At 58.6% G+C, this 21,251-nt stretch overlaps 1 protein-coding gene across 2 annotated transcripts in view; it reads right to left on the reverse strand.

Moving 5' to 3' along the window:
* Positions 1–17,361: 17,361 nt before the first annotated feature.
* The window catches only part of TCERG1L (transcription elongation regulator 1 like), a 193,625-nt gene continuing 189,735 nt past the window's right edge, over positions 17,362–21,251 (reverse strand). The window contains exon 12 of one of the 2 annotated variants that reach the window (XM_027063419.2): positions 17,362–18,173. In XM_027063419.2, coding sequence (XP_026919220.2) covers positions 18,017–18,173 — 157 coding nt within the window. In that variant the 3' untranslated portion in view covers positions 17,362–18,016. The remainder of the gene's footprint in view (positions 18,174–21,251) is intronic. The other variant, XM_053206888.1, reaches the window with a different exon arrangement.

Below are 21,251 nucleotides of genomic sequence, written 5' to 3' on the forward strand. Positions count from 1 at the left end.
GTGGAAATAAGGTGGGGGGTACGAACGATGAGGCGTCTCTGCTTAATCGGGTTATGGCTTTAATTTTCAACGACATAAATACCTTACACATGCAAAAAAATTAACTGAGAAAGGATGACCGGGGGGACATTAGGCACCTGGGTGGCTCTGTGGGTTGAGCTTCCGGCTCTTGATTTGGGCTCAGGTCATGATCTCAAGGATCATGGGATCAAGCCCGGAGTTGGGCTCCATGCTGACAGCACAGAGCCTGCTTGGGATTCTCTCTCTCCCTCTCTGTCTGCCCCTCTCCCTGTACATGCTCACTTGCTTGCTCTTGTGCTCTCTCTCAAAATAAGTAAGTAAACTGAGAAAGAAGAAAAAAGAAAAGGAGGAAGGAGAAGGAAGGAAGGAAGGAAGGAAGGAAGGAAGGAAGAAGGAGGAAGGGAGGAGGGAAGGAGGAGGGAGGGAGAGAGGGAGGGAGGGAGGGAAGGAAGGAAGGAAGAGAAGGAGGAAGGAAAAGAGGAAGGACGGAGGGAAGGAAGGAAGGAAGAAGGAGGGAGGGAGGGGAGGAAGGAAGGAAGGAAGGAAGGAAGGAAGGGAAGGAGGGAGGGAGAGGGAGGGAAGGAGGAGGGAGGGAGAGGGAGGGAAGGAGGAGGGAGGGAGAGAGGGAGAGAGGGAGGGAGAGAAGGAAGGAAGGAAGAGAAGGAGAAGGGAAAGGAGGAAGAAGGGAGGGAAGGAAGGAAGGAAGGAAGGAAGGAAGGAAGGAAGGAAGGAAGGAAGGAAGGAGGAGGGAGGGAGGGAGGGAGGAGGGAAGGAAGGGGGGAAAGGCAAGCCATGAACTGAAACGGAAGTCCATGGTCCAAGTGTGCATCATCAGATTCACAACAGAAGTCACGCCAGAAAGTGACAAACAGCTGTTAAATAGCGAACTCTGTTCGCCTTTAGTGCCATCCAGTCTGGAGCAGTGACAGCAGAGTCTGAATTCCAGCTGACAGGTTTATCGTTGACGCAATGCGATGCCAGCTCCGAGACGTGCCGCTCGGTGCATGTGGCACTTGTGGTGGCACTGGGTGTGGGGTTGCTCGTGGGGGAGACGGGGGGCCAAGCGCAGGTGGCGGAGCCATCAGATGAGCCCGCGATGCTGCCCTGGAAGTGAAGGCACCAGTGTGAACCACGGGGTTTAAAGATACGTGTTTAAATTAAAAACCTACGTGTACAGTTGCATAATTAGCTGGTATAATCGCAGGTTGGGTGTATGATCTCCTATGTCTGCACATGAAAAGGAGTCGGGGCTCCTGGGGCGCCTGGGTGGCTCAGTCGGTGAAGCATCCAGTCGGCTCAGGTCACGATATCGTGGTTGGTGGGGTCGACTCCCCATGGGGCTCTGTGCTGACAGTGCGCAGCCTGCCTGGGATTCTCTCTCTCCCCCTCCCCCTGCCGTGTTCTCTCTCAAAAATGAATAAACATTTGGGGCGCCTGGGTGGCTCAGTCGGTGAAGCATCCGACTTCGGCTCAGGTCATGATCTCGCAGTTCGTGGGTTCAAGCCCCGTGTCGGGCTCTGTGCTGACAGCTCGAGCCTGGAGCCTGCTTCAGATTCCCTCCCTCCCTCTGACCCTCCACCGTTCATGCTCTGTCTCAAAAATAAAATAAAACATTAAATTTTTAAAAAATAAACAAATAAATAGATGAACATTTAACAAAAATAAAAAATAAACAAAAGGAATCAGGGTTCCTGACTCCAGCCCCGCAGAGCACTTGGTGACCCCACATGTCTCATTGCCCCCGAATGAGAACGAGCGAATGCACGAGGACACAGACGCCCGCCCCCCGGAAAGCCTTCCCCTGGCCGGGCCCGGGACACTCGAGCGTCACAAGGAGTACTGGCAGCAGCGGCCGTAACATTCTGAAACATGTACTTTACAAAGACCGTGAGAGAGAAAAGGGGAGGAAAGGGACTGTTCTTTGTTCTAACGCTGGAGTGCACTCTCCAGACTTGGCCACCGGTCCCTCCGGTGAATGGGCCACAGCGATGGAGGCGGGGTGCCAGGGACAAGGTGTCCGTGCGGACTGAGCATGTGCCCCCCCGCCCCGGAGCACACGGCACCACACAGGAAGGGGGAAGGGGAGCCATTTCCGGGCGCACTGACAGCAGGACCAGCAAAGCGCAGCGGCCTCGTGGCGCTGTGCGTGTCCCCGGAGGAGGCGGTGACAGGACGCATGTGGCATCTGGGCAGAGATGGGGCCGCAGAGGCGACTCACGGAGAGGTGATCTGCCCACACCAGTGCTGGCACCGGTCCTCCACGGATCCGAGGCCAGGAGAACAGACGGGACGCTGGGAAGTCCGGATTTTATTTTCTTTAAGGCTTATTGTTTATTTTTGAGAGAGACAGAGACAGAGCATGAGTGGGGGAGGGGGCAGCAAGAGAGGGAGACACAGAATCCGAAGCAGGCTCCGGGCTCCGAGCTGGCAGCACGGAGCCCGACGCAGGGCTCGAACCCACGGACCGCAAGATCATGACCTGAGCCGAAGTCATACTGAGCCACCCAGGCGTCCCATGGATTTAAAAATGTTCACAGTGACCTGGCGACCAAATCTAATGAGTAAAATTTGGTTGGATCCTGGGCGAGAAAAAGTATAAAAGATACTTTGTAAAACGAGCACAACTTGACGGCGGACGATTAGCTGATGATCGAGTTACGGTTGGAGAATCTTGGGTAGACGGTGGTGTCTTGGCTGCGGGGACGGGACTCCTTGCTCTTTGGGGACACACGCTGTGGTACTCAGGGGTAAAGTGTCTTAAATTCACCTGCAAATACCTCAGGGAAAAAAATGTGTGTGTGTGTGTGTTTCTGGCTGCGTGTGTACGTGTGTGTGCACGTATATATGCCTACAGAGAGAGCCCACGTATGACGTTGTTGCAAAGTTACGAATCTGATAGGTGTGGCAGTGTTTCTTTAACGATTTTTAACAATTTAAGAATAGAAGTTGGGTAACAGAGAATGATTATAAACACACAAACTGTCCATTTCCTTTAGTCACGGCTGTGAGAGTCGAGTCAGAGCTGGTTCTGGTTGGGAAGCAAGGGACCCTCGGATAGCAGGTGCCTCAGGACACGACCGCATGGGCCCGGGACCGCCCCTGGGTCTTTCGCACCCGGAGGCTCTCCGGGCACATCGTGGATGGCCGCGTCCTCTGCCGGTCATGGGGACGCCTCCAGGTCCTTCCATCCCTGCCCCGGGCTCCGCGGTCAGCTCGCCCCTCTGACCCCGGCTGCGGTTTGTGTTCAGGGCCCAGTCGGAGATTCCTCAAAAGCATTCACCTCCTAAGCCACATCCCTTGGAAAAATATGCTTGCAATATTGTTCCGCTCGGATCTACACGCTCATGGTCCTGTTTATACAACAGCTACATGATGTTCCATGTTTATGTGCTCATTACAAAAAATTTTACAGCAAAATAAAATCGATATTTCAAAAGGACATTATGCGTTTAATGATTTCCGTGCCCCAGATGATCTCACACTTGGGTTTTCCCGTGTGTGCAGGTGTGTAGAAGCGGGGCGCACAGGGTCTCTTGGTGCACGAACACACGCCCGGGCCCTGCCACGCCACGGCCTTCAGTCCAACCTTGAAATCCAGTCCTGGCCACACCGCCCTCCTGCAGCACTCTCGTTCCTTCCACGCACCCATGTTCCTTCCACGCACACGCAGGTGTACACATGTTCCTTCCACGCACACGCAGGTGCACACACGTGGGTCCTTGCCCCGGGCTGTTCTCCATTACATTACATGTTTAGCCTGTGTAGCTGGGATCCTGCAGTGTGTTCCTGCAGCCTCTGTGTGTTCAGATCACGAGAGCTCAAAGCACCGTGACCCTGGTCCTTGGTTCCAGTGGGGCAGCGGTCCCTGCCGCCTGATGGCCCACACTCAGTTCCTGCTGCCTCCAGCCTGAACCGACCCCTCTGCCAGCCTGGCCCAGGTCCACTGCTGCTCACCTGCCGTCTAGCTCACTGGGAAAAGCAGAATAAGATGGCTGGGGAGGGGAAGGCTGTCCCTGTGTGTGTCCCTGCGAGCCAAAGGGACCGCTGTGGCCCCGAGGACGGGCACCCAGGCTGTCCATACCAAGGGAGGGACCGGGACCGAGGATTCCACCCAGAAGCAGGCCGCTCTACGGTGCGAGCTCCCAGCTCGGTCTGGGTGGGCGGGGCAGCCCCCCAGGGCACAAGTGTCCTGCTTGGGACCCCTGACCTCTGCCTCTGGCTTTACTCCAGCCTCCAGGCACTGCTAGCTCCTTTCTACAGAATCCCACAGCCCATTCCATCCTGACGGGAGGCGTCTCTGAGCACTTCCTAACAAGAGACCCTCGTCACCGGGAGAGCGCCTGCTGGCACTATCGCAGATGCGAAGGCCCCTTGAGGCTGGGGCTGGGCACCCTCCCACGGTGCCCTCCCCCGACCTCGACAACCCGCAGACACCTCCCCGACCGCAGGGCAGGTGCTCGTGGCCCCGACGCGGCCCTGGGAGGCAGCCTCCCTCACGTCCGGGCGCGGGAGTCGCAGTGGCCGCTCCGTGGGCTCGGAAGGGCCTGGACGTTCCAGGGGTTCAGCACGCCCCGACTGCAGGATAATCTGCCCCCCCAACCCCCCGCCCCCACTGCAGACGGGAGCTCTGGGTCCAGGGGCTTCGGACAACATCCTTTCCCCGCGTCCCTAACTTCAGTCTGACCAACGGAGCCCCTGATGCATTTCTGTCAGGGAACAAAAGCATCTATCAATTAATCGATGTTTTGTACCACGACTCTGCTGAGGCTATCAATAAATGTTTCTAAAGATGTGAATTTTGTCATTTCATGATTGGACTTTGCTCACAAATGTATATTTTGAGTAGCTGATTCTAAAACGAGGAACGCAGCAGGAAGGCGGCCGACCTTGAGGGGCCCAGGACCCCACCTACGTCCGCAGGGCCACACCGACGGGCCAGGTCTGCAGGCACTGACCCTGGCCTTCCCAGGGCAGCAGACCGTTCCCACCCAGATCTCACCTCGATGAAAGCCGTCTACACCGCACAGGACAGCACGAGGGACACAGGCAAATAAGACCCCAGCGCGGCGAAGCAGCCAGTTCCACCTGCTCGGGGTGGGACTGCGCCGCGGGGGATGCCAGCTCGGGGCACGCGGACTGGGGGCCGGTGAGCGCACCACGGCCTCGCTGAGAGCCCGTCAGCACCAAGACCCTGCCGAGCAAGGGCGAAGTCTGGTCTCTGGTGCCCACACCTGCGCCAGTTCCCAGAGGGGCGCCCGGGTCCTGCCACTGCTCGTGGCCAGTGCGGCTGTGCGAGACAGAGGGACCCTCCTCCCTCTACATCGGGCCTGTGGGGGCAGGCTTCTCCACTCCGAGCCCCCGGACGGGCACGAGGGCACCGGCAGCAGGACACGGATAATGCCCCAGGGCGTGACCGCAGTGCCTCGCGTGAGCTCCGGACCCTCCTCTGTTAGCACTGACCCCAGAGCCCAACGGGCGGGAGCCTGAGGTCAGGACCGCCCAGGGAGGGGGGCACCCAAGGGACCCAGCTTCGGGGTCTGGTGGCTCCTGATGGAGGCGTGGGCGTCTGGGGGGGGATCGTTCTCTGCCCGCTCTTCCACGTGCATGAACACCCCCCCGAAGGCCCGGCTGCACCTGGGTCAGCACCCAGAGGCCCCATCTCGGTACGTGCAGTGTTGTTCGGAGCCACAAAGCATGAAGGCCGCCCCGTATCCCTCCACCCTGTCCGGCTCCTGCATGAAGCCCCCCAGAGGTGGCCCGAGCCTGTAGGAGCTGCAGGGTCTCCTCGCGGCCCCATCGGTCACAGCACCGGCAGGCAGCGCCCCCCCCCCGCCCCCCCCCCCCCCCCCCCCCCCCGTCTCTATATGGTGGCAGGACTTCAGGGAAGGTGGTTCATTCATGAAATTCGCACAGAGGCTTCATCAAGCCCCGGGACTGTTGCGGGCTGGGGGCCTCATCTGCTCCCTCAGCTGTGCTGCCCAGGGCCATGGGGACACACGTGGCACAGCACGGCACCCACGAGGACACGGGATTGGCCAGCTGTGGAGCCCGGGCCATGCCCCAGTCCTGCCCGGGACGGTCACCTTGCCTCTCTGGGCCTCGGCTGCAGACCAGGGTACGGACTGAATGACAACGAAACAAATCAGATGAAGGCCTCTCAGAGACAGGTGGGGCGGGCAGCCTCTGTGTGGGGCTGAGAGCTAAGTCGCCATCCAGGGATCTGACCTTTAAGGCGAGGCGTGGACGACGGTGGTGGCAGCCAGCGGGTCACCTCTGCCTGCCCCTCCTCCGCCTGGGCGGGGGGGGGGGGTGCTCTGGACGGTCCTCTGCTGGAGCTGGAGGGATGCGGGTTGGCACCACAGATGGTCAGCCCTGGCTGGCTGCGGGGTCAGCCAGCCCCGAGCTTTCTGAGCAGAGGGGACACTACTGCTGTCCCCTGTGACACAGGGAGACTGGCCCCGGGAATGGGTGTGAGTCAGGCTCAGGCGAGGCAGCGCGTCTGGAACTGGCAGGTGGGAGCATTTATCACAGGCGGTTGGCCCCACAGGTGCGGAGGCTGGGCAGCAGGGAAGGAAAGGGGTCAGCGGGACCACCGGGGGGGGGGGGCAGCTCCCCACCTCCGAGCCCCCATCCTGGACAACAAGTGAGCCCAGGGCAGGAGGAAGAGGAAGGCAGGGCCAGGCGAGCCGCCGAGCCCACCAGGCGAGCCAGCGGGTCAGTGGCTCCAAGGTGCGTGATCCCCAAGCTGCCAGGAGCTGTGCTGGGAGGGGACCCAGGAAGGCAGTCCGGCTCAGCTGTTGGCACAGTGCACCCCCCATCACCGGCTTTGACCTCGGCAGACCGTCCTGGAATTCAGAGCAGAGGCTTAGAAATGATGGAATCTGAATCTCAGGCACAGGCGGATGGGGAGTCGGAGGCCCGCGGAGGGGGAGGCGTTGACGGCTGACCCCGCTGCGCCCCGCCGCGCCCCGCCCGGGAAAGCGGGTTCTGCCGGCTGGCGTGCTGGGGACGGGGAGGGGGGGCTAGGCTCTGCCCACGCTGCCCGCAGCCACCAGCCCCCGCGTGATCAGCGACCTCCACGGAGCCCACATTGTAGCCAGTCTGCTTTCTGTGGCCGAAAGGGACTTTTAAATCCTAAATATTTTCATGTAAATTTGTCTTTAGACTTACGCTAAAAACACAATACTGTCAGAGGGGAACACATAGCTAAGAGGCTGATTTTTTTTTTTTTCCTGAAGATATTTTCATTATTTGATAAGGATTTAAATGGATTTTAACTACCTCCCCAGATAGTTCTTTTTAAATGTTTTAATTTTAAGACTTTCCTGGCTTAATACATTATATGGTGCATAATCAGGTTATATATTCTCTGTCCTATCTCAGCCTGAATAATAGGAAAATGGGATTATAATAATACCTCTGCAGGGCAATTAAATGCAGCAATCACGGTGCAAAGCTGGTCTCCTCCCAGCTCGAGCTGGCTGGGGGGCGGGGGGGGGGGGTCTCCCTGCCTCCCACATCCCCACCCTTCTGCCTCCACAGGACCCGGCAGCGGCCATGCCTGGGGCAGCCCAGACCCAAGAGTCCTTTCCCGGTGACAAGGCCGTCATGCGGGTGGCATCGACCGAGCCCGTGGTGTGCTGGCCATCCTCACACACGGCCCCTCTCCCTTAGGGGCTCCTGCAAGACGGGAGCCGCTGTTCGGCGGAAGAAACTGAGCTTCTGAGAATTTCACCGGCCAGCCCGAGCTCATCCACTGAGCACCGACTCTGACCCCACAGACTCCAGGTTTAAACAGCTCTGCCCATTCGTCGACCCTGGAGGGAAACTGAGGTCAGGTGGGTGCCAGATCTGTGGCCCTGAGCAGGTGGCTTCTGCCTGAGGAGACGCTGAGTCTAGACGGAGCACTTAGCTCAGAGCCTCGGGTGATGTCACCTGCCGTCCGTGCTGCTGGAGGTCCCGCTGAGCAGCGTCTGGACACGGGGCCCTTGAAACAGTCTGCCTGAGCCTCTGCCCCAGGTCAAATGCTCACTGCCCTTCTGTGAGTCAGTTTGCTCATCTGTAAAATGGGGGCAATAATCTCGACTATCTGGTGGGCCCACGTAGGGATTACATGAGTTGTGCCTCCAACCGAAACCCCTGGTGAAGGTCTGCGGTGAGGACATCCGAGCGGCATTGTTGCCTGGAGTGTCATTCCACCCCAGGGCTCGGCGTGCGGGGCCAGCAGGGTTAACTTCCCCGCTGCTGCCTGAGCTCCACGGTGAGTTCCTGGGGGCGCGGGGCCTCTGTCTGCCCCACGCCTGAGTCCCCAGAACTTATCTCAGCAGGGACGCACCTTCGCCAGCTGTGACCTGCTCGTTCTGCCGTCTGCGGGTAGAGACACGGGGCATTCGGGCAGCCCGTGACCCCACCCGCACAAGGGACTCCCAAGTCAGTAGCCCAGGGCTTGCTGTCCTGGCCTCATGGGAGAGCCCCTCGGCCAGCAGAGCTCAGGCCAGCTGAGGGGAGGGGACGGACGAGGGGGGCTTAACGACTCTGCCCGAGGACAATTTAAGGCGAGCTGCTGTACCGGAGGCTGCCAAGCGGGGGCCGGAGACTTCATTCTGCTTCCTGGCACCGGGCGATGTTGATGCAGAATCGTCGGGACCTTTATGGGCCGTTTCCAGTTCTAAAATACGGCATAAGTGGCAAAGTGATCGTGCGCATGGCAAGAACTATTTATTACGTGTGGGACCGCGATAAATATTTCTTTTATATCCTAAATAAAACCCCCAAATCCTGGGTGTTTTGTGGTCCTCTTTTATATCTTCCCATTATGGCCCTGGCCCTGGGATTTAGCCAAAATTTAGTGGCAGTGAACATGAGCTATGTGGAGCCCCCCCGACCCTGGCAGGTGTCAGCACGGGGTGCCACGGGCTGGCTCGGCCGCTTTCGTCCAGAAGGAAGCCCCGCTCGGACGGAAAGCGGTTGGACACGGCACAGAGGAAGAGCTTCTCAGAACACGGGCCACTCGGTTGGACACGCCGCTCTCCGCACCCAGAACAACGGCCCAGCACACACCCCTCTCCTGAGAGCAGCGCACGGCATGCGTCCTAAAGTCGGTGAGGACCGTGTGCAAATACATTGGATCCAGACGGCATTTCAGTTCTGTTAGTCTGAGCTACGAAAAATGGCTTAGATCCGACTCTCGTATTAAATGCGCACGGAGAAGGAAGAGGAAGTCCCAAGGGCAGGGGAAGTGACGCGTTCCTTGGCACACCTCGCCGGCAGGCGACTTGTCGAAGGGAGCATCTGAGACGCCCACATCTGGAGACTCCCGGGTGCGATCAGAGGACTGAAACGGAGCTCCGTCTCGGAAGGGCATGGCTCTGAGAGAATGTGAAAGAGATCCGTTCCTCCTGGGGACGGCATCCCGTGCTTCTCAGGTCCCTGCCTTCTGTCCGCTTGGGGTCGAGGCCACTTTCCAATGACGGTCCCACATCTGGGTAGGTGCACAGGGAGAGCCACAAATTTGGATGTTCCCCAGGGGTCTGTGGAGACACTCGCCGTCCCAGAGCCTCCGAGGGAAGGACCAGGCATGGGTGAGTGGGTGACGGAAGGTAGACAGAGGGGACAGTCTGGAGGCACAGGTGTGCACACCCAGGCGCACACAGACACAGGCACACACCCCATGCACCTGCAGGCAGTCCCGCAGGGCAGCGTTGGCCTCAGTGGGCGAGGAGGGAGCAGCCGTGCCCGGCAGGCTCATCGCCCTTCTGTGGAGTGTCAGTTCTGTCCCCAACTCCGCCATCGGGCACCGGGCACCCAGCCGGCTACATCCAGCCCTGCCTCCAGCCCCCTCAAATGCCAAGGGGATATTTTCCCGGATAATTCAGCACAACGCCACTGAAAAGAAAACGTTTGGAATGTCTCTGCCCTGCGACCAGGCAGCTGGTCCTCGCTCGACCTCCTCCGAGACGGTCCCGGCCGGCTGTGGCGGCCCCGTATGTCCCAGGACAGAGGGACAGACTCAGCATGAAGTCCTCTGCTGGCCCGAGCTGTGCCCAGCGAGCTCCCTTCCTAAAGATAGCTACGTCCCAGGACACACAGCAGGTCAGCAGAAGCAGAGAAAACAAGAGCCCAAACTGAAAGGACCAGAGTCCCCTTCCAGCCGCCGCTGCACTGGCCAGCCCGTGGGAGGCGAGTAGGGACAGTCGGTGGCAAGAAGGTGCTCGTTTCTGTAATGGGAATAAATCTACGGGAGAAACACCCACCCCTGGGGTTCGAGCAGCAGGGCTGTGTCGTCAGGTCGGAGCCCCGGAGCTGGAAAAGCTCTGCTGTGTGTGCTGGGCACTGGGAAAGGGCAGGGCTGTCTGTTCCCTTCTCCCCCAGCAGGTGGGAGCAAGGAGGGCCTTGGAGGAGAGGGTGTTTGGATGGAGGTGAAAGAGATCCAGGCCCCGGAGGAGCCGGGAAGCGGGCCCTCCGACCGGCCACCCCGGACACCTGTCGCCGCCAGACAGGCCTCCAAGCTCCAAAGCGTCGGTGTCCCCGCCTGACCTCACCCGCACCCCCACACCCGGGCACCCGCTGGGGTCGCCCTGCCCTGGCAGGAGCCAGCGTGAGGCTCACCGTTTGTCAGGGAGCAGCACCTGTGGGGGGGGCTAGGCTGCCATTGTTTGGGACAACATGGCTTCCGGGGCCAGCCGGCCTGGGAACCCCCCTGGGCTGGTAAGGGCAGCCGCGAGGTGGAGAGATGTCCCCCTGGGTTATGCCCAAGCTGCCAGTGCAGGAGTGCCCGTGTGCCCCCGAGACCTTTCCTCAGCTCCTTCCCCACCAGCGGCAACTTGGGCATTTCCAGAAGCATGTGATTTCAGAGTAGCTCCCGCGAGGCTCCACTCACCTGCATTACTGCTTGATCGCGGTAATGAACCTCCCACCCATCAGTGAGCGGCTGGCGAGGTTTCCTTCAAGGGGCGCCTGGGCCAAGAGGTGACTCCCCCGTGCCCTGGGGAGTCTCGGGGCCCGGAGGCCTGGGGGGGCGGGGGTACAGCCTGGAGCACAGATTCTGGAGTCAAACGGACTTTTGGGCAAGTCCTGGCCGCAACTCTCTCCAGGAGACTTTGAGCAGATTGCTCGATGCCTCCAGACTTCGGGTTCTCTGTGAGCTGAGGACAGTTAACAAAACCTACCCCGGGGGATTGTTGGAGGCACGAAACGAGGCAAGGAACCAAGGCCCGGCGGAGAGCGAGCATTCGTCAGATCTCCCGTTAGAATGACCATTTCTGTGATTTATAGGTCAAGGGTCACGGTCATTCCCAAGGAGGAGTTTGTTGGAGTTTCGAAGCCTGCACAGCAAGTCGCTGACACCGGCGGGCCTGCAACAAGGGCCACGTCTCGATTCGCTCGTGGGCCTGCCGCGGGGGTGGGGCTTGGGGAGGGGGGCTGGTGTCTGCGCCCCTTGGGGTCCGTGCCGCCCCTCGAAGGCCCGGAGGTCCACGCTTGGCAGCTGACGCCGCTTGTCACCTGAGACCCCAGCCAGAGACGAGGGCCACGGCACCTTCCCCTCCCTCTCCCGCCAGCCTGGGCTTCCCCGGGTCACGGTGGCTCCCAGGGGAGGCTGCCTCCGCTCTGGGGCCTGGCCCCGCAAACCCCGCGGCCCCGCCTCTGCCACGGGGCCCGCCCCGCCCACACCCCGCCCCTGGCAGGCTTGTCCGCACGCGGGCCGGAGGGCATGCGTGGCGGTGCGTGCGTGTGCGATCGTGCGCGTGCGTGGTCATTTTCGGGACGTTCGATCCACCGAAAACTTGCACCAGACGCGTGGACACCGCCCAGCGCTGCGGCGGGGAGGCCGCCAACACCCACGGGGGGCTCGGTCCACAGGCTCCCTCACTTTCCTGCAACAAGCAGGTGTTACTTCGATGATCACTAAACATCGCAATGTTTAAAAAAGTGTGATATAGTGTTTAAAGACTGTTTCTTGGAAAATAGAAAGCGGAGACAGAGAGGGTTTATACCACATGACAAACACCTCTGAGATTCCATCCAAACAACTCTCTGCCTCAAGTTCCTCTCCCTCCCCCCCGAGCAGGCGTCTCCACCCTGAGCTGGCTTGGGGCGCCCGCCAGCCGACCACCGTCCTCCCACGTCACCCCTCCACACCACCGCTCTCCCCTCCTCACGGGCTGTCTCACGGGTTGTCCCGTCCAACACGGCAGCGTTTATAGGCACTGACTCTCGAGCCATTTTCTCCCACCACTGACCCCAAGGAGGCATGACTCCATTATCTCAACAACCTTTCTTGAGTGATCAGGAAGCTTTAACCTGTTCACACTTTATTATTTTTTTAAAATTTTTAATGTTTATTTATGTTGAGATTAGAAGAGAGAGAGAAAGCAAGCCGAAGGACAGAGAGAGAGAGAGAGAGAGAGAGAGAGAGAGAGATGGAGGGAGAGAATCCCAAGCAGGCTCCACAGCACAGAGCCCAGCACGGGGCCTGAACTCATGAACCTCGAGATCGTGACCTGAGCCAAGACCTAGAGTCGGAGGGTCGACCAACTGAGCCACCTAGGTGCCCCTGGTTCACACTTTAAATACCTTATGGGGAAAATGTCAACCAAGCAAAGGTTATTTGGGGACAAAAGACAAACGAACGACTTTTTCCCATTGTTGTTGGGGGATTATTTGAAACAGATCATTCAAATGAAGCAACAGGAAAATAAATAGTAGAGACAATAAACACTTCGTACAAAAATAAACCTTAAGCAAACCCAGGATAAGAAATCTGTCACGGCCGTCATCGATAAAGAAACCAGTGAGAACGCATCCATGTGCTCTGTCCTTTTTATTCATTCACCAGCTCCGTAGGGATCCCTGCTGCCCAGGGCCCAGGGCACCTGCTGAGGCCCCTCCCTGCAGGGCCTGGGGGGATGAGGGGGTGAGCTCTTCCAGGGGCTTCTGCCCACAGCAAGAAGATCTATGTGGGGAGCACGTGACAGATGTGGCTTCACCGAGAAGGCAATGGAAACTGGGCAAAGAGAGGAAGACGGGGCCCCGTGGAACCAGGGGCCTGCACACCAGGACCCACGTGAGCGCGCCAGTGCGTGGCAGGATTCCTGGGTGAAGGCCGTGGTCCAGTGGGCGGTGACTGGCTGGGTGACGCTTGGGGAGAGAGGCAAAGGGACAGGTGGGTGAGAGGCGGGTGCTCTGGAGGTCGGGGTGACGGGCGGGACTCAGACCCCATGGCCCTATTGGGAAGCTCCTGCCTCTGGGACATGGAGGGTTAACCCAACGATCAATGACAGTGACCCACCACTCCTGCGTTCGTCCTTTGACTGGATGCATTTTTACCTGATCGACAGGCACTCAGTTTCCTGCTGGGTTTTAGCAGCTCAGAGGGCACGACTGAGTTGCCCCACGTTACCCGGTGGTGTTTCCAATGAAAGGAAAAGGTGCAAAAATTAAGCAAAGCTGCCATTTAAAAGAAATCTTCGTCTGTTGTCTTCCTATCATGTCTTAACTACAGATCGATGGCTTAAAAATGGATTAATTCCACAGCCCTCAAAGTGGGCAAATGTTTGAAATACAGATCCCAGACACTTAGGAAGCAGCTTTTTCTCAAGCTGGTTCCCCTTCTTCTCCCTGAGGGTTTCCCTGATTACGCCAGAGTTGACCTTTCTTCTCCAACCGCATGATGACTGACAGCTAGACAGACATGAGCATAAACATGGATGTCGATAGACTGTCTACGACCTTCAATAATCTCATTTCCTGAGATTCAAAATCACGGTCAGAGGAACGAAAATGAAAGTTCCCAAACGTCTGGGTGAAAACCAGAAGCATCTGGAACTTCCCATAGGGGCCAGGAGGTGCCTGTGTGTTTCTAGGTGCTAACGTCATGGATGTTTTCCACCTCCTTCCAGCACAAAGTCTGGGCTTGTGTGATCTCCTATGTCCTCCCACTAACATGGTTTCTGGCGTAGTTCTGTGTCGTCGTGAGCCTCGGATAACTACCCTTGGAGTGTGATGATGGTGGTGATTAAGTCGTGCTGACAGCAAACAGATGGCCCGCAGCAGGAACGACTGAGCAGGGCTTAACAGAAGGGCCGTTAGGGGCGCGGGAGCAGCTATGGTCAGCACGCGCGGCCGGGTGCCCGGGACCAGCCTTCGCAGGGACTGTCCTGCTGCGGGCCTGAGGGAGCAGGACGCGGTCCTCACCGGAGCCGGGGCCCCTGGAGGCCCCCAACCTCCTGGGCCTACTTTGGGCCGAGCAAGTACCCCAAATCCGCTGCTGCCCACGCGGAAGCACCAAAGGCCAGAGGTTGTGGTGGGGAGGCTCCGGGGCCACCGGGCGGGGGAGAGGATCTCAGGCAGCGAGTCCACCGCCGGGCCCCTCGAGGCGCTCGCTGCCGTGGGTGTAGACAACGCTGTGGCCCCGACGTGGCAGACAACCCACCCAGTTCCCACACGTTTGGGGGGCGAGGCGAATGAAATCAGTCACGTGTCCGAAACCCACAGTAGTCCCCGACCAGGAAACAGTAGGGGCAAAGAAGGGAGAGAAAACTTAATGGGAAAGCATGGCCCTCCAGCCTCTGCTTCTGCAGACGGTCGCGGGGCCCAGATGGCGATCGCACCTGCAGCCGACCCTGCGGTGCCCCTCGCCCCTCGCGGCACTTCAGACCCCAGTCTGCTCCCCACAGGCCCTCAGCGTCTGGCAGGCCCAGCTGTGTGCTGACTGGTACGCCGGGTGCCCGCTGAGCCCTCTGGCCCCGGACACTGTCCCTGTCCCATGGGATACGGGAGACATAACTTGCCCCCGGCAACTGGGATAACTGCCCAGCGAGCGTAGCCACCATCTTCTCCACCCGATGTTTCCGCGCCACGAGGCGTCAGCAGGGCCAGGGGCCCGGCTTCAAATCGCATCAAGATGGTGGATGCTGCACTTGGGCCACGGGCTCTCCAAATCCACTAAGCCCGGGTTGCGGGGATGAAGGTTATCGGGCGGCATAATGAGAAGGGTCGCTCCCATCTCCCCTTTTTGGGGGCCAGTGTCTTGCCCCGTGATTCCAGGGAGACGGCGACATATGCCAGCTGCTGGTTTAAGGCCAACAGGTGACCCCCGCAGGACCCTACCCGACCTCGCCCGACCTCGCCCCGTAGATGTACTGTGCCTTCAGCAGGCCGTCCCAGCACGGGACCAGCCAGCTGCTTCTGGGCCTGAGGGTTCATGGGGGTGCCCGTGGGGCCTGGGCGTGAGGGTTCCGGGGGGGGGGGGGTGGGGGTGCCCGCGGGGCCTGGGCGTGAACCTATTGTTGCAATGACTGTCCCTTAAAATGCACTTCCTGGTCAAGACCACACTGTGTGGGAAGCCGCGTGGCCCAGCAACCATTCTGCGAGAGCGTGGATGGTAACTAGGGGAAGGGAAGGAGCATCTGAGATTCACTTTTGTGAGGGGGAGTTGCTCCCCGGAACAATGGGGGGATTTGGGGGCGCCTGGGTGGCTCAGTGGGTTAAGCATCCGACTTCGGGTCAGGTCATGATCTCACAGTTCGTGGGTTCGAGCCCCGCGTCGGGCTCTGTGCTGACCGCTTAGAGCCTGGAGCCTGATTCAGATTCTGTGTCTCCCTGTGTCTCTGCCCCTCCCCCACTCATGCCCTCTGTCTCTCAAAAAATGAATAAACGTTAAAAAAACAAAAACAAAACCAAATGGGCGGATTCATGGGACCAACCCGGAACAGGGGTCTGGGTCGGTGGACACAGACCAGGAACAGCGGGGAGGGAGACACTGGCCGACGGGCCCACACGCCCAGGACCGCCCACCTGGTGACCCGGTCTCAGAGCTTCGTACAAAGAGTGCGGGCCGTGCGAACTCCCAGTGCTGCGCCCACCGCGCTCCCCTCACCTCATCGCCCCCATCCCAGTCTTGCGCCTTGTAGACCCCCAACCAGCCGGCGGTTCAGCCAGCCCCCAAATCAGTGTAGACGCGTGCCCCGGGCCCCCTCTCGTCTCCCAGGCAAGTTTACAGAACTGTCGTTCGGTCTAGCCTGATGTTCCCCCGTGGAGACTTCCTTCACCTGCCCTCGGGGCCACTCCTGACCTGGGGGTGGGGGCTGAGGCCAGCACAGCAGGACATGTGACCGCTGCTCTGGGCCTGCCCCTTCCTCCTCAGCTGACGGACGGCAAGGACCTGAGCGGGGTGGGGGAGGCAGCAGCCAGGGGAGCAGGGGTCCACCGAGGTCTTCCAGAACCACTCAGGCTCAGCCCTGCCGCTGGCCTCTCCGTCTGAGGTTTAATGCTGCCCCGTACGTCCGGCTGCACGCCGAAGGGGTCAGGTCGCACTTCACGCTGACAACGCGGGTGCAGTCACGTGGGATCTTGTGGCCAGGCAGCCGGCCTCTCTCGGGGCAAGCAGCCAGTCAGCTGGCTTTCCAGCGGACGGGACAGATGGCAGGAACCTCAGGCGTTGCCGGGGGTTCCGTCTCTGTCCCGGCTCCGCCTCCCCCAGCCCGCCGTCTCTCCGGGTGCTGTTGGGCGAGGGTATGCCACCAGACCCGCCACACGAGCCACTTTCCCGGCATCTTAGACGGCGGGCTCCCGGCGCTCCCAGAGCCACGGCCGCGCCTTCTCCGGGAGGTCCCCATCTCTGCACGGGTCGGGGGGCTCCTTCCGTGGGGGCTTCTCTGAGCCCTGGGGGTCACGTCTGCTCCTGTGGCTGTCGTCTGTGCGTTCTTTGGCGGTTACCTTGACTCACCAGCCTCATTACCCGAGTGCCTTTATATGTGATAACTCTTTCCATTAAATTTCTCTGTTCAGTTTACAAGGTGGGTTCTGCTCCAGACTGGACCCTTACCGGAGGGTCTGCCTCCTGGCCCCTGCCCCGGATGCCCAACCCCACTGGCTGCTGCCTGAACCCAAGTGATGGCCCCAGAACCCAGATCTGACCCAGAAGCTAGCCTCACAACACTGGTGCTGAGACCAGGGCTTACCCCAAAGCAGAGAGAAACCCGCCCAATTACGTCCTAATACGCGTGGCAGAGAGCGTGTTCACCGCACTGAAGAGGGACCGGGGAGGCGAGGAGGAGGTGTCGCTGTGCCCTGGGGCAGTGGCAGCGTATCTGAAGAGAGGCCCCGTAAGCCGTGAAATAAACAGGCAACAATTTAGAGAACGCGGTTAATTAGCTGGGTTTTAGCCACCATCGCCCCACCCAGAACGGGCAGGTGGAAAGGCAGGATTTTTGTTTGTGCTCACTCAGCCCTTGTGTGCGTTCACAAACACTGTTGGGAATCTTTCAAAAGAGACTGTCTTCAGTTGAAGCACTGTTTTGCCGCTGGAGATCGCAGTGGAAATCTTACCACCAAAACACACTGGTTTAAAATATTTATTAATTAAAAAAAATTTAAAATTCTTTTTATACAAAGATGATGAGAAAAATCTCATGCAAACTGGGCATACAATAAAAATAACTCAACTATTCGTATGATGATTTTGTACAAAATAATCCCATTTTGAGTAGGACCCCCGACAGACGTTGCGGCCGCCCTGTCTGGGGCCCGGCGCCCCCTCGGACTGCTGCGGGGGTCCGGGGTCCACGTGTGGAGGCGCTCAGGGTCGTCGCTATGACTGGTGATGATGATGCTATTGCTACTACTCGGGACACCGGACGGACACCCAGCACTCGGAAGGAGCCCCCGTGCCACGGGGCTCAGAACCCAGGGAACACACAAAGGTTTGGAGAAAAGTTTCAGGTACTAGATCAACTCATGAAAACACCTTGAGAGGGATATAGATATTTCTGCTGAGCTACAAACCTGCGGTGGGTTTATGATTTGTATATATTACAAGTACTTTGCATAATTAAACAATGAAGGGAGCGACCTACCATGGCAATTAGAAACGCATCAGACTCGGAACGCCATACAAAAGAGAGCTTCAATATGAAACAGTAATCCTCCGAGAAGTGCGCGCAGCCCCGCGCGGCACCCTCCGCTCCGCACCTGTCCTACTGCGCCTCTCACACACTCATCTCATCTTCCGCAGCCGGAGTCGGTTTTCCTTGTCCCGTTTCTTAAGAATAAGTATGAATTGGTTGAAAAAATGCTCCTGGTCCTTCTTTCTTTGAACAAGACGAAACCTCTGGTCCCGGCCGTACTTCTCTGCAAACTCCTTAAACGTGGTTCTGAAAAACAGGAACTTTCCTGAGACCGGTCTTCCCGGGGAGCGGTTTCCGCACCTCCTGACCCCCGCAGGCTGGCATCCCCTCCAGAGGTGGACAGCCGCTACCACCCGATCTAGCTGTCCTCGGGCCACAGGGAGAGGACATGGGGAAGGTTGGGGACGGGGGCGGGACTTGGGGCAGGTTGGGGGACAGGGGCAGGATCTGGGGCAGGTCAGGGGACGGGAGCAGGATCTGGGGCAGGAAATGGGCATCCCACACCTGCCCCAGCTACTCCCGTGCTGGGCGCCACTCCCCGTGGGGGCCCTTGGGATCCTGACCCCACTGAATACCCGCATGGCTACCTCTCCCCAGCCTCTGGAGATGAACCCAGACTCTCCGGCTTCTTCAGCCTCCCTCCCTCGGAGCTCTCAACTGCCCACCTGCGTCCACCACTGCTTTGGCCACACAGGTCCCCTCCCGTCCCCTCTTAGGATGTCCTGGCTGCCACAGGCCACTCAGGCAGCCCCTCTGCCTGGCACGCTGTCCCTTACATCTGCTCTCGTCACTGGCAGTCGGGCTCCACGTGTCTTTTTTGAGGAAACTCACCCCACAGACGGGGTCCCTCGCAGCCCTTGTCAACAGCCACAACCGTGGTAAGCCCAACTGTGCCATCTACTCCTCCCCGCCCCCCGCTCCACTGGAGGCTCTGTGATCCGTGTTGTTTCCCGCCAAAGGTCCCGGACGCCTGGCGGCAGTGGCCGGCGTGTGGAAGAACCCAAGGTCAACTGAACGGGCCCGGGAGTCCGACGCAGGGTCTGGGCGGCTCAAAGGGCAAGTGGGTAAGCCCCTTGCAGGGACAAATGGCCCCTTCGCGAGCACCGGTCCCCACAGCCTCCCCCGTCCCAGGCCCGAGCTGGCAGCCGGGAACAGGCCCGCAGGGCTACGTGAGCTCGGTCCAGGGATCCAAAGTCCTCCCGCTTCTCCTTGTGGGGGACTTCATACTCCGCTGCAGACATTTCACTCTTGTATCAAAGGATTATAACGTAACAGCTGTTTCACACATAAACAGGAGGGCTGCACTGACACGGCTGTCAGGAGCCCGGACACATCCCCACCTGCCACCAGCGTCCCTCTTCCTGGTCCAGCCCCACAGCCTCCTGGGTCACGCTCCGGGGTTGTGCCTGCTCATGCGCGTCTCAGAAAGAAAGTGCTTCTCTCTGCTGCCCTCCTTCCTTCTTCCCTCTTCCTCCTTCTCTGCCCTGAAAGCGTACATCCCCCAGGATCCTAGGTGGACCTCCGGGCACCCCCCGGTGCTAGTGTTGGGGGGGGGGGGGTCAAGGCCTTTGGGAGGTGACTAGGTCACAAAGGCCTCACCAGACCCTGAGCCAGAGCGCTGATCTCGGACTTCCAGCCTCTAGAACTGTGAGGAATATCCGTTGCTTGAGGCCCCTGGTTTGTGTTCCTGGGAACAGGAGCCCAAATGGACTAAAGGACTAAGGCCCTTGTCTCATCCTTCCTTCCTTCCAAGATGAGAATCACAGGGACTTGCTACTCTCTTCCCTTGTCTGGATAGCAGCCTGCGTATCTTCCATTCAGAGGCTGAGCACAGATCTTGTCTACAAGGTCCTGCTCGGGGCACTTCTGAAAAGAAGTGTCCCTGAGAAGAGAGGGAGAATTACAAATCTGTGGCCCCCCAGCCGCGCCGTGGGGCATCCTGGCTTCTGCTGGGCCTTCCAGTGGGCCGGGGGAGCCCCTGAGTCACGGGCACAGCACCCCCTTTGCCCTCCGGCAGCTGGGGACACAGCCCACCTGCACCTAAAGGAGGCAGACAGTGTGGCCTTGGGGAGAAGCACAGAGCGCAGACCCCACAGCCCGAGCGGCAGACCGAGGGGAGGACCCCCGTGGCCCCTCGCCCCATCTCAGGACCCCCAGAGCTGGGCAGGACTGGGAGCTGGCTCTGGCCGTCCCCGTGGCTGTGGTGACAGGGCCAGAGCACAGTGTAACTGGCGGAGCTGCTGAACCCCGAGAGGCTGCTTCTAGGGTGCTCAGATGGCCTGTGCTTAGCTCACCCGGCCACCCGTGTGCAGCGCCTTGAACGGCACGTATTCTACTAGGAAACCTATGGAACAGTGAGGGGAGAAGGTGAAGTGGTCTGTAAAGTCTTGACGGTGGTGCAGAATCAGCCATTTTGACATAAAAATGGTTTAATAATCATAAAAGCACGTATGCACGGTGCACATTTTTAACCTAGCAGGCAGTTTAATCTACCTTCAAAGAAGAAGTAAGTTTAACTTTCTGATTTCTATCAGTCGTTTTCCTTCTGTGTGTGTGTGTGTGTGTGTGTGTGTGTGTGTGTGTGTGTGAGAGAGAGAGAGATCTTTCTCCTAATTGCCAGACGCGTTATGAGTATTTTCTCCTTTGTCTTCAGGACGGGAAGGGGAATGTGTTGACTTACTGTTAACATTTTACCAATGGACAGATTGAGAATATTTGATGATGATGGTGATGAGAGGCATCTCCGTCACCAAGCTCCTTCTACCTGCCAGGTGCTATGTTCGCTTCCGCGTCTGCACCACCCAGGGACTCTGCTGTAGCCGTACTGCCCACAGATGATGCCGGAAGCTCAGAAAGGTGCAATGCCTCACTCCACTGCAGGGCTGAGGAGGGGTGGGGGGGCTGTGCCCCGAGGCAGGGGCTCCACACCAACTCCTCTCTCCTAGGGTCACCATGTGGGGACACAGAGATGCCAGTGTTCTCATCTCTAACCACAGGAAGTCACAATTTACAAACGTTTAGATGAACATTTGCTCTTCTAGATTAGCCTTTTGTGATGGGGGTAATTCATGCTGCATTTTTCCCCATTCAGAAAACATCTGTCCTTTAAACACTTGGGGAGGCTTTATAAGGACCATATAACCAACATCCAATTATTGACCAGGTGAACTAAATAATTATCAATCAAAACATGGGAGCCTATGTCTTCACAGAAAGCAAACATCAATTAATGTTTTTTAAAAAAAATAATGTTGTATTTATGCATTATTACTAAAATTCCGAAGTGCCCGCATTATTATTAAAAATAATAATGCATAAACGTCC

This window comes from Acinonyx jubatus, chromosome D2, assembly GCF_027475565.1.
Source record: "Acinonyx jubatus isolate Ajub_Pintada_27869175 chromosome D2, VMU_Ajub_asm_v1.0, whole genome shotgun sequence".
In the NCBI taxonomy this organism is placed as follows: domain Eukaryota; kingdom Metazoa; phylum Chordata; class Mammalia; order Carnivora; family Felidae; genus Acinonyx; species Acinonyx jubatus.